This window comes from Notolepis coatsorum, assembly GCF_963971535.1.
Source record: "Notolepis coatsorum genome assembly, chromosome: 4".
NCBI classification, from domain to species: Eukaryota; Metazoa; Chordata; class Actinopteri; order Aulopiformes; family Paralepididae; genus Notolepis; species Notolepis coatsorum.
Genome location: NC_140168.1, coordinates 79,181,223 through 79,194,228, shown reverse-complemented (window position 1 = coordinate 79,194,228; position 13,006 = coordinate 79,181,223). Strand labels below are relative to the sequence as shown.

At 41.4% G+C, this 13,006-nt stretch overlaps 1 protein-coding gene across 1 annotated transcript in view; it reads left to right on the top strand.

Moving 5' to 3' along the window:
* mindy1 (MINDY lysine 48 deubiquitinase 1) overlaps positions 1-7,980 on the top strand; it is a 45,478-nt gene extending 37,498 nt beyond the window's left edge. The window contains exons 10-11 of the mRNA XM_084313069.1: positions 3,257-3,448; positions 4,312-7,980. Coding sequence (XP_084169195.1) covers positions 3,257-3,448; positions 4,312-4,386 — 267 coding nt within the window. The 3' untranslated portion in view covers positions 4,387-7,980. The remainder of the gene's footprint in view (positions 1-3,256; positions 3,449-4,311) is intronic.
* Positions 7,981-13,006: the final 5,026 nt, after the last annotated feature.

Genomic DNA, 13,006 nt, shown 5'->3' with positions numbered 1-13,006 from the left:
CCATGCGGAACCATTATCCCCAACACATAGTTCCATGTGTGAATAATGTTGAGCCACCACAAAAGATTAATCCAAAGTTTAATATAGTAAGAATAGTACTAGGCTATATTATAACACATCTTTGCAAGTAGATTACATTAGCAAAATGCCCTTTTTTAATTTTTTTTTATTGATCTTTTCCCCCCTCCTTTTTCCTCCGATTTTCTCCCATCCCAATGTTAGTCGTTATGCCAATTCCCAATCCCCTCGCTGCGCACTTACCCCCCACAGTCGATCTGGGAGAGTGGAGGCTATCACGTGCTTCCTCCGACACACGTCTAGCCAATCAACCGCTTTTTTTCACCTGGCAGCGCGGACTCTCACTGAGAGGGTGTAACGTGTGGAAGGATAACACTACCCCCTATCTGCGCTGAGCAGGTGCCCCGACCGAACTGTAGGAGTCGCTGTTTACAACGACCCGGACCCACCCCGCCAGCTTTCCCACCCTCTAATACAGCCAATTGTATTAGTGTGAACGGCCAGCCAAGCTGGTGACAACGCCGGAGCTGTGAGCTGGATTCGAACAGGCGAATCCAGCGTCTCCGGTGTTGGTGACGAACGCAATCTCCGCTACGCCACCTGACCGCTCTAGCAAAATGCCCTTTTGACATTTAGCCTACATATTCATAATCATGAAAGTTCATTTGGAAGTATTTTATATTCTGTACTTAGTTTTAAAGTGGTCAGACAGTTCCCTCTGTGTGTAATACAGACAGTCTTCACATATTCATAAATAACACTTACAGAAAAGCTTATTGTGCACTCTAATACGCTTTGTTCAATGGGGGATTTTTTTATGTACCGAATACCGTGAAACCGTGGTATTTTTGCCCAAGGTTATCGTACCCTCAAAATGTCATACCGGCACATCCCTAGTTACACTATAGGCTACACTACTAGGTCTACACTATACTATAGTTTAAGGCTACTTTCACTGTTTTACTGCATTACAGTACTGTTATATTGTCGTTTTTTAATCAATAAAAAAAAATATATTACATATATATTGTTGGTGCTCCTTACATTTTGGTGGGTGCTCCTACGTTTTTGCTGGTGCTCCCAACTTTTTGAAGTTGGGAGCACCAGTGCTACCAAGTAAAAATGTTAATTTCGAGCCCTGCATAATTTGAACTATACACAATACATAATTTGAACTATAGACAATACATAATTTGAACTATACACAATACTGAATTTGAACTCTACACAATACTGAATTTGAACTATACACAATACTGAATTTGAACTATAGACGATACATAATTTGAACTATACACAATACTGAAAAGTTACAGTATGTAGATTTGTTTATTTGTATGACAAAGTCAGTCAACCCTTGCAATCAGTTTCATTTAATGAATTGAAAACAGCATTGATATTACATAAAAGCAAACTGGAAATAGAAAAGATGTTTAAAATGATCTAGTTCCCTTAAAAACGCTAATGCTATTAAATAAAAATATATAGTGGAGGTTAAAATAAGAATATGACTTGGCTTGAAAAAAGTTCAGTCAGCACACACACACAGACACATAAAAACTCTCTCTCTCTCTCTCTCTCTCTCTCTCTCTCTCTCTCTCTCTCTCTCTCTCTCTCTCTCTCTCTCTCTCTCTCTCTCTCTCTCTCTCTCTCTCTCTCTCTCTCTCTCTCTCCCTCCCCCCCCCCCCCCCCCACCAAAGGTATCTGCCAGTGCAGGTGGGTGACTGTCACTCAAAGCGCATTGCGAGTATGGGCGGAGCCCAGCCAAAAACAGCTTGGACTTTGCAAGGGCAGAAAGTGGTGCACCAAAGTACTTGATTAAAAATACATAACAATGAATTTTATTGAGAAAAAACTTACAGATGTGTTCCATAGACTCACAGGAATTGTGTAAAATTGCCCAAATAGTGAAAAAAATATCAAAATATGAGCCCTATGTATTCTTTACCTGCCTTCTGGAGACTGGTAGCTTGTTGAATATGGCTTATAGCGCACTGTGGATTTAAAATTATTAGTCCTTGGTCGAGGGAGTACCAGGTCACCACTTGGTGCACTCATGAGAGTAGCTTGCTGCACAAAGACTTGTTGTTGTTGATAATCCTAGAGACAGTGTTGTTGTTGATAATGTTGTTGTTGATAATCCTAGAGACAGTGGGTCTCATTTACCAACGGACTTGTCTTAGCGCCACTTAACTCATTCATCGCCAGCTAATAGACGGAGCCCGTCATAGCAAGGCCACGCTTTAAAAGATAGGAGTGCGTCACCTTGTTTGTAGAGCTATAACTATATTCTATATTATAGCTATGGATACAATACTATGGCCCATTTCACATCGACTATATAGTTCAATATGTGTTAACGAAATAATTTTTTCATCCATACATTCCCGTTTTATACTGTGGTGAATATGACTAGTTTTAGAGTAATCCTGTCTAATCCCAGAAAACGACGCTATGCAGCAATATGTGCAATTCACTAAACATGTTGCCGTTTCTCGCCTGTACACGCGACTATTTCAAAATCGCATCTATATTATCGGTATTATGTTTCATCATGAATGCATGAAAGGGTGGGGGGGAGTAGTTTTTTGATGCTTTGATCGTCACCAACGGCACACGTTGTGGAGTAACGTTACACACATATATTGTGATCGAAGTGAAATCATGGTTGGATCACAGCAGGATTGAAGTTGCCAACATAATCCGCCACGCATCATGCACCGGGAGCAATTCACGCTTCTCAATCCGACCGTTCTAACCGCCCCCCCTTGCCCGACCAATAGAAATCCGACCGGATACTTTTGATCGATGCACAGGCAAGGATATAATGTTTAAAAGGGTGCTCGATACTGCCACCTGGGTGGTTGCGGCCGGTATTGCAATTTGGCATTCTCAGGATGATTCCCCATGTTAACCCAGATGTCTGTGTGCCTGTAATGAATGGAAATATCGAATAAAAGAAAATGATGAAAACCTGACTATACTCGGATCTGGCGCTGAACGGTTGGCGAGTTAACCCGACTATCATCGGGTCCGGCGCTGATTGAGTTAAACATGATAATAAAAAGTGAGTGGAAGGGGAGGATTCAGATTGAAATAGTCGGCCAATGGGAGGCTTGTATGCACCATCAACATCCTGTGAGTCAGACTAATCGGTGTATCTGTCTGTCTGTGTATCTGACTGTCTGTGTATCTGTATATCTGTGTATCTTGTCTTAACTGTCTGTGTGTGTTTCAGGACTACCTGGTAGCCATGTCCTTGCAGCAGCAGCAGGGGGCTCCACCAGGTCCTCTCAGCGACCTGGAGTTAGCCAGACAGCTCCAACAGGAGGAATACCAACAGCAGCAGCAACAACAGCAAGAACAGCAACAAGAAGGTCAGCAAGAACAGCAACAACAACAACCGGGACCACAGCAAGCCCCACAACAAGTATGCAGTAGCAAGCACCACAACAGTTATATAGTAACAAGTACTACAGCAAACACTACAACAGTTATATAGTAACAAGTACTACAGCAAACACCACAACAGTTATATAGTAACAAGTACTACAGCAAACACCACAACAGTTATATAGTAACAAGTACTACAGCAAACACTACAACAGTTATATAGTAACAAGTACTACAGCAAACACTACAACAGGTATATAGTAACAAGTACTACAGCAAACACTACAACAGTTATATAGTAACAAGTACTACAGCAAACACTACAACAGTTATATAGTAACAAGTACTACAGCAAACACTACAACAGTTATATAGTAACAAGTACTACAGCAAACACTACAACAGGTATATAGTAACAAGTACTACAGCAAACACTACAACAGTTATATAGTAACAAGTACTACAGCAAACACTACAACAGTTATATAGTAACAAGTACTACAGCAAACACTACAACAGTTATATAGTAACAAGTACTACAGCAAACACTACAACAGTTATATAGTAACAAGTACTACAGCAAACACTACAACAGGTATATAGTAACAAGTACTACAGCAAACACTACAACAGTTATATAGTAATACATACCACAGCAAACACTACAACAGTTACGTATATAGTAACAAGTACTACAGCAAACATCACAACAGGTATATAGTAACAAATACTACAGCAAACACTACAACAGTTATATAGTAACAAGTACCACAACAACCACAGCAAACACTACAACAGTTACGTATATAGTAACACGTACTACAGCAAACACTAGTACAACAGTTAGTTAGTTATATTAGTAACAAAGTGTAACACTCCCCTCTTTTTTTTTGCTTCCAGGTCAGAGGTCAGGCGTCAGGTCAGCAAGGAGGAGCAAGAAGAAGAGAGAAAGAATCTGACTGTGCCATCTTATAGCCTCTCTCCCCCTCCTCCTCCTCCTCCTCCTCCTCCTCCTCCTCCTCCTCCTCTTCTTCTCATTCTGTGGTTCTCTTGCCTCTACAGCCGCTCTCTCTGCCTGCACCTCAGAGTGCACTGCCAAGCCCTAAAACACACACACACACACACACACACACACACACACACACACACACACACACACAGCCAGCTCAATGAACCCACACCCAGTCATTCTTACAGTTTAAACTTAAAGAAGAGAATGAATAGACCGTCTTCAGTCCCCTCTAACCATAGACACAGACAGACACACACACAGGCAGGCAAGCAGACAGGCAGACAGACACACGGACAGACACAGACAGGCAGACGCACAGACAGACAATCACAGACTCCACCGCTGAAGGGTGAGGTAGCGCCACCTTCTACAGGGTTTCTACACGTCTGGAAAGGTAGGGCCTGTAGGTTGTTAAGCGCACAGAGAGAGAGAGAGAGAGAGAGAGAGATGGTGTCAGCTGTGTTGAGAGCATCATCATCGATGATGAGCCACGACCAGCGATGAATCTTAAATAGTAACCCAGCTTTGCATCTGACGGGATACATGTCTCACCAGTGTTCTGACAGATGTGGTTCTAATCATGACTGACTGTACTTTCAGACGTGGTTCTAATCATGAATGACTGACTGTACTTTCAGACGTGGTTCTAATCATGACTGACTGTACTTTCAAACGTGGCTCTAAGCATGACTGACTGTACTTTTAGACGTGGTTCTAATCATGACTGACTGTACTTTCAGACGTGGTTCTAATCATGACTGACTGTACTTTCAGACGTGGTTCTAATCATGACTGACTGTACTTTCAGACGTGGTTCTAATCATGACTGACTGTACTTTCAGACGTGGTTCTAATCATGACTGACTGTACTTTCAGACGTGGTTCTAATCATGACTGACTGTACTTTTAGACGTGGTTCTAATCATGACTGACTGTACTTTCAGACGTGGTTCTAATCATGACTGACTGTACTTTCAGATGTGGTTCTAATCATGACTGACTGTACTTTCAGATGTGGTTCTATGGGAACCACATGCTGCTTCAATACTCATACAGTTCCACACATTCACACCAGTGAGCTGCCCAGTACCACCACACATTCACACCAGTGAGTTGCCCAGTACCATCACCACAATACAACCCGAGTCGAGAGAGCCACCATCTTCTTCTGTCTCTTCTTTACCTCCCGGTTCTTTCTTTATTTCTTCTCTTTTATTTATTTCTCACCTTACTCTGTTCTGATGTGATCCCTGATGAATCTGGTCAATATCTTGTATTGTAAAACCGCCTTTATTGTAGCTAGCTGCACTGTGCAGACTTTTAATATGCAAAGAGAGATATGATGATTAGAAAGCCACGGAGATGACGTACGGTATAAAGGCTTGGTATGGAGGCTTGGTATAGAGGCTTGGTATAAAGGCTTGGTATGGAGGCTTGGTATGGAGGCTTGGTATAAAGGCTTGGTATGGAGGCTTGGTATAGAGGCTTGGTATAGAGGCTTGGTATGGAGGCTTGGTATGGAGGCTTGGTATAGAGGCTTGTGGCCAAAGGCACCCGAGCGCTAAGGTCTCTAGGTTTTAAACAAAGATAGTCTCAGTGCTACGATGCATTTGTAAAAACCCGGCATGATTTTAAACACCAGAACCACAGCTGAACACCTGAATTTTAGGGTAATTAAAAGGCAGGGTTTCCCCAAACGTTTCATCGCAATAAGGTCACCTATGTTCCATTGGCTTACAGTGGACTTAATTCTATTTATTTACAATGGACTTAATTGTACCAATTTATAATGGATGTATTTCCATTGGTTTACAGTGGATTTAAATCTAGTGATTTACAATGGTTAAATGATTTTGATTCACAATATATTCAATGATATGGATTTAATTCTATTGATTTACGATGGGTTTACATGTAATTTAATTGACTTGTGGAACAGAAGTCATCTTGGTGCTGAGTGGCTTCAGGACATAATATTCTGGCACTTGGCGAGGTTTAAACAGAGACGGGGGAATTGGTTATAGACCAGGAGAGGGAGAGAGGGAGAGTGAGAATAAATTCGCACTTGAAGCAAGGAGCCTGTTAGTCATGATGATCTGTGTACCGGTATATATATTTGATTAATAGTAATACACACTTTGAGTAATGAAGGCCAGTCGGTAGACGTTTTTATTTGCATTTTTTATTTGTTTTTTCTTTCTTCTCTTTTGTCGAAGGATTGTAATGGAATTTAATGAAATACAGGGTCTGAATCTCTCCTAATTGTGTTCTTAAACCCTCCCAGGTCTGGGGCCTGGGGTAATGATAGCATGTTACTGCTGCTGGGCTTAGCAGCATGTCTGCCAGCCATCGCTTTGAGATCCTGGCTCGTAGTAGAAATAAGGATTTAATGAAGTGAATGATTATTTCCTTCCCTCTTGACTTTTTCCCCTTTACTTCACTCAAACCCTGGATGTACACAGGTACGAAATGGTTTCGCTCAAACCCTGGATGTACACAGGCACAAAATGGCTTCGCTCAAACCCTGGATGTACACAGGCACAAAATGGCTTCGCTCAAATCCTGGATTTACGCAGGCACAAAAAGCTGGGGGGAAATGTCTTCCCTGCTAAAGACAATTACCTTAACTGTTTTCTTTAAATGGATGGTTATGAAATCCAAGTTTCATAACCCAGCTCATCTTGGGATATTACCTCTACAACTGTGGGGAAAGAAAGGACGCCCCGCCTTGTGGTTCATGTGGTACTGCAGGGTTCTCCAGCAATGTCACATACTGTACCACATGCAGCATCATGCTGAATTCAGCCAATCAACTGTCAAACAGTTAAAATACACAGCCAATTGGATCACTGCTATGCCATGCTATGTATTGATGTTAACACTCCTTTCAAACTAGGGCTTTTGAGTGAAGGAAATACAAAAACGAACCAAAAAAACGTCGAGACATAATCCTTTTTAAGAAGAAATGGTCAAATGTATATATAAATATGATATATCCATGTTCGAAACAAGAATGTAGGTTATATAAATCTCATTAAAAAAATTTAAGTTGCTATAGATAACATTCATCCACTAGATGTTGCACTACTAGAGCACCAGCACATCATTTAGCCAATCAGAGAATGTAGGAAATGGGAAGTAGGGAGGGGATATATGTAAACAACAACATTCATTTTGGGGGTGGAAGCAATACCTTTGTTCCATGCATTTCTAAAAGTTCTTGCATAACTCTACTCTACATAAAATGTTATCTATAGCACCTTTAACTTTAACCTAATGACAGAAGTGGCCTTCAGATGGTTGTCTTAAACATGGCAGAGAATACAAAGCCACAAAGATATAAGAGACACAGCTTATCTGTGTCTGTCAATGCAGTGTTTGAGAGACAAAGGAAAGCCCTGATGATGATGAGGAGGAGTCGGGAGGCGAAGGAAAGTCCTGAGGAGGAGGAGAGGGGACATGTTTATGTTTATTAAAGGATCCCCATTAGAGACGCATGAAAGAGCCTCTAGTCTTCCTGGGGTCCTGATGGAGATTCAGCCCACGGTCTTGTTGAAGTAGCTTTAGGGGAGGGGTGGGGGGAGGGGAGTTTGGGGGCAGTTTTGTGTTTTCTTCCACTAATGATTAATGCTTGGACGTGGGGGAGGGACATCTTCACTGGGATCAGTGCCCGTGGGCAACTTCACTGCTTGCAGGAGGGCAGGGTGGGTCTACTAGGAGTGAAAAGAGGAGGACTGGACAATGATATCATAGGGGATATTACACCTGCAGAGAAAGATCTGCCACCGGGTCATACAGGAACAGAATATCCGCTTGTTGCACATGTGATTAAAATACAGCACTCTGCTCTAAGCTCCAAAGGGTTGAATGTCCAGATTTCTGTGATGTCTTTGGGTCTGGCCACGTTCGATACCTTTGGTGGGAGGCAGGTAGTTGGCAGTCCAGTCCATTGGTCATATGGGACATTGTCCAGGCCTTACTTTTTACTCCCTATCAACACTTCGAGAACACCTTACCGAGACCTAGTCTGACTGCAGCCACACTCTTTGCTTTGTATTTAATTTGTCATGATGTCATAATTGTCATTAAAGGAAAAAATCTAAACCAACTACTTACTCCGTGGTGTTGACTGGTTCTTCTTGATGAGGGTACTCGGGGGGGGTTCCCAAAGTGGGGGTTGCGAGCCGACGCGGGGGGGGGGGGGGTCGCTGCATTTTTTTTATGCAGTCAGGCCACTGAACTTAGAAGCAGGCCTGGCCAGTGTTTCTAGTTGCAGCAGCGCAATAGTTAGATAACCTAGGTGGGGAACAACCAGGAGATCACTGTAACTCACACAAGTTGGAGCACTATCTCTCTCTCTCTTGCTCACACTACAAAGGGAGCCGCATGTGATTGGTGGAGGCGGGACCCTTACAAAAAACTGTTGTTGCTAATCATTGACACATGCTAGCCTGTAATAATCCCCCCCCAGAAAAATCTACTTTGCATTTGATATATTGCAAATATATGCCATCACACACTGGCATTTAAAGGTTTAGAATTATAAAATTAATGTGTTGTTATGATCAGGGCTGAAGTTTAATAAAAGATTGTATTTTCAATCTGACATTACAAAAAAACAGAAAATCCATCAAAATCAGTGTTGTTGCTAATCATACATATGCTAGCCTGTTTTTTAACAATAATGTGTGATGCCATCACAAACACTGGCATTTAAAGGGTACAAATAAAAAAATTCCTGCACCAGAATGCAGGAAATGAAGTCTTTGTAACAAGAAATGTCCTGGTGGGGGACCCACAGACCCCCTGCTTAAAAAGTGGCCTGACTGGGGCTATATTTTGCACTATATTTCCTGGCCTGAATGATTTCCCCAGTCCGGCCCTGGTTAAAAGCCTCCAATGCCTATTAGTATGTGTGCATTTGAACGTGTGCATGTTTCAACCATACATTTATTATTTTTACCTCCTATAATAGTGGGGGTCGCGGCTCTCTGACACCGTTATTTGGGGGTCGCGGCCTGAAAAGTTTTGAAACCCCTGCTCTATAACACCAGAGCTGCACACCGTATCCCGCTAGATGTTTCCTATAAGCCTTAAGCTTTTCTTTATTATAAATCGATCAATAGAGACCGTATTAGATCCCCAATTATCATATCATTGGAAAGCCACACTCATTGGCTACAACCCTGTGTAAAGATTTTCGAGATCGCCAAATGATTGACGGAGCTAGAGCCCCTGGAGTCGGGGGTGGTAATGTGTACTTTTGCGTACTTTGGGGCACGCCTCACATATCGGCATGTAACTCGAGAACCGCTGAACGGATTTTGTCACCTGAAAGGGCAATCGACAGGCAACAAATAGGGCTTTAATTCTATATTGTATTAAAAGAAATGCACACCCGAGCCACTAGAGGTCGGCAAAGTGGCATCGCGAATCGTCCTCATGAGGGCCCATGTTAAGGGGTTAATGTTTTTTTATTTTTTATTATTATTATTTTTTTCAAAACTTTGTTTATTGAAGTTTTTTCGTTGCAATATGAGATGAGCACAAGGTCAAATTGTACACATATGCCAGACGTATTGCACATATCTACATATAAGTAGTCAAAATATAGGTCTGTTGAATGTAGACAATATACATATTGCACAAAGGTACATATAGTTAGTCAAAATATAGGTCTGTTGGATAAACAATATACCTATTGCACAAAGCTATGTATAAATAAACAAAATATAGGTCTGTTGAATGTAACTAATATACATGTTGCACATGCCTACGTATAAGTAGTCAAAGTATAGGTCTGTTGAATATATAGACTAAAGAGAGTACACCACAAAATAAATATAGATATTGTTTCGGACATACAGTCAATTAAACAGATATATACACTCAGGACAAGCACTGTACAGCAGGAATAGAGGAATGGAACACTTTTTATTTATTTTTTTAAATAAGAAGGTAGACATCGGTTACATTTGCACAAGTACTGTAGATAGGTCACTCGACTGGACTGTGCTAGGTTAGGAGTGAGCATTATTTATGGGGGGTCGATTGAACCTTGTTCCCCAACATAGGTAAAGAAACGACCCCATGTTTTATAAAATCTAGCTGTAGAACCCCTTATGACACACCTTATTTTCTCCATCTTAAGGAAGTGCAAAATATCCCTGAGCCACACAGAGTGAGATGGAGGAGTGGGTGACTTCCAATGCAGTAAAATGAGACGTCTAGCCAGGAGAGTAACAAATGCCACCAGGTCAGCTTTATATCGTGGCAGAGACAGAGTAGTAGGGGAGATAGAGACACCAAAGCAAGCAGTTATGGCAGTCGGGCTGATTGGGATCTCAATACTATTTGAGATAGTTTCAAATATTTCAGACCAAAAGTTATGCAGGGAAGGGCAGGACCAAAACATGTGACTATGTGTAGCAGGGGCACGGTGGCATCTGTCACAGGTGGGATCAATGTTGCCATAGATCTTGGCTAGCCTGACTAGTAAAGTGTGAACGGTGAACTATTTTACATTGGATCAGTCCGTGCCTGGCACAAATTGAAGAGGAGTGGACCCGGTGTAGAATATCCTCCCACAGGTCTTCTGTGATGTCCTTACCCAGGTCCTCCTCCCATCTCCTCCTGATCTTTTCTAATGAGGAAATGAGTGAGTGAGGAAATCAAGCCATACAGGACAGATATAATACCCTTTGTGACCAGTGTAGGCTTTAGTAAAGTGTCAATAGGAGTGGCTTCTGGGAGTTTGGGGAACTGTGGGTTGATATTACGTACAAAACTGCGGACTTGCAAGTATCTGAAGAAATGTGACCTCGAAAGAGAAAACTTGTCAGACAGTTGTTCAAATGATGCAAAAATATTTTCTATATATAAATCACTGAACGTTCTAATACCAAGAGGGGACCAGGAGAGAAAAGCTCTATCCATCACAGAGGGGGGGGGGGAAACAGGGTTAGCTGTAATTGGAGCTAGTAAAGAAAAAGATTGTAAACCAAAATGTTGTCTGAACTGATTCCATATCCTGAGTGTTGATTTGACAATGATATTTTTAGAGTAGGGAGAGGTGGGAAAAGGTAGAGGTGCGTGAGCCAGAGCAGCCAGTGAGGCAGGGCTGGAAGAAGAGGATTCCAAAAGCAACCATACAGGGGATGAAGGTGTGTCTTCAAACCTTGCCCAATGTTGTAGTGCTCTAAAGTTGGCTGCCCAATAATAGAATTTAAAATTGGGCAGAGCCATCCCTCCCAAGAGTAAAGACCATAACCCTATCAAAACAGTAGTCAAAGTATATTTTCATTTTTACCAATGTTTTATACGATTTATCGGAAATACGAATATATCGGAAAAAATGCTAATTATATCTCTTTTATCGTAAAACCGCAAGGAAATTACTAAATCCAGATTCAACCCTGCCATTGGAAATAGGGGCCTTTTCCCTATCCATAGATGTATGATTTGGCCATAATAAGGTCAAGTTCAAGGTCAAATATGAATTCATAATTGAAATCGATTGTCATTTATTACTGTATCTACAAATCCTTCTGTTTAATCATCTTCCCTTTATTCATTTGCTTAGATTTTTTTTACACTTGATCTCAATAAGGTGGTGAATGAGCTCAGTGAGCGAAATCTCTTACCCCGCAGATTTAACATGGTATGATGCAAAAATAAATCATAATTTATATTCTCCTTTTCTTCATTACAATTTACTCAAGCCTAGTAACAGACACAATATTTCAATATTCCTAGATACCAATAACATCCAAATTGACCTTGCAGAAGTGGAGCAATCTTCCATTTACTTAGGCATGTACCTTTAGGCGAAATTTCTGAAAATAGGCCTACCACTTAACAGGTTAACGCTTCCTTTGGTCAGTCCTCCTTCCAATTTGCTGCTCCCAGCAGTTCAAGTTCAAGTTTCTTTATTAGTTCTCATACAAAAATACAGAATACTTTTATATGAAATGCTTTTTTCTGTTTTGCTCCTGAGAGTGTGCTAGATAAAAATAGATAAGTATAAAATAGAAAGTCAAAAGTATGTAAACAAAAGTGTTCAATATAGGCTATATACAATACAATGCAGAGTAGAAAAAAAGTAACTGAGTTACAATACAATATACAGTACAATGCAGAAATGGGATGAGGTACAACTTAGGGTAAGGTGCAATGAGGTATGAGTTGTAGTGCACATTTCTTTACCAATAAATATAAAGAGTCTAAAGTGGGTGCTACAGTGAGTTGTTTATTTAAAATGAGTGTGGATGTGTGTGCTGTGAGTGTATTTTATGGTTTGTTACATAGTGTTATTGTCATTGAGCATCCTGATGGCCGGGATAGAAGCTCCTGAGTCTCTCTGTGCTTGCCATGAGACTCCGGTATCGCTTGCCTCACCGCAGCAGTTCACAGAGGCAGTTGTTTGGGTGGCTAGAGTCTTTGATTATTCTCTTAGCCTTACCCCCGCACCGCTTGTTGTAAATGTCCTGGAGAGTGGGAAACCCCCCTCCAATTGTGCGTTCTGCTGAACGGGCCACTGTCTGCAGTCTGCTGCGGCCGTGTGCGGTGCTATTCCCAAACCAG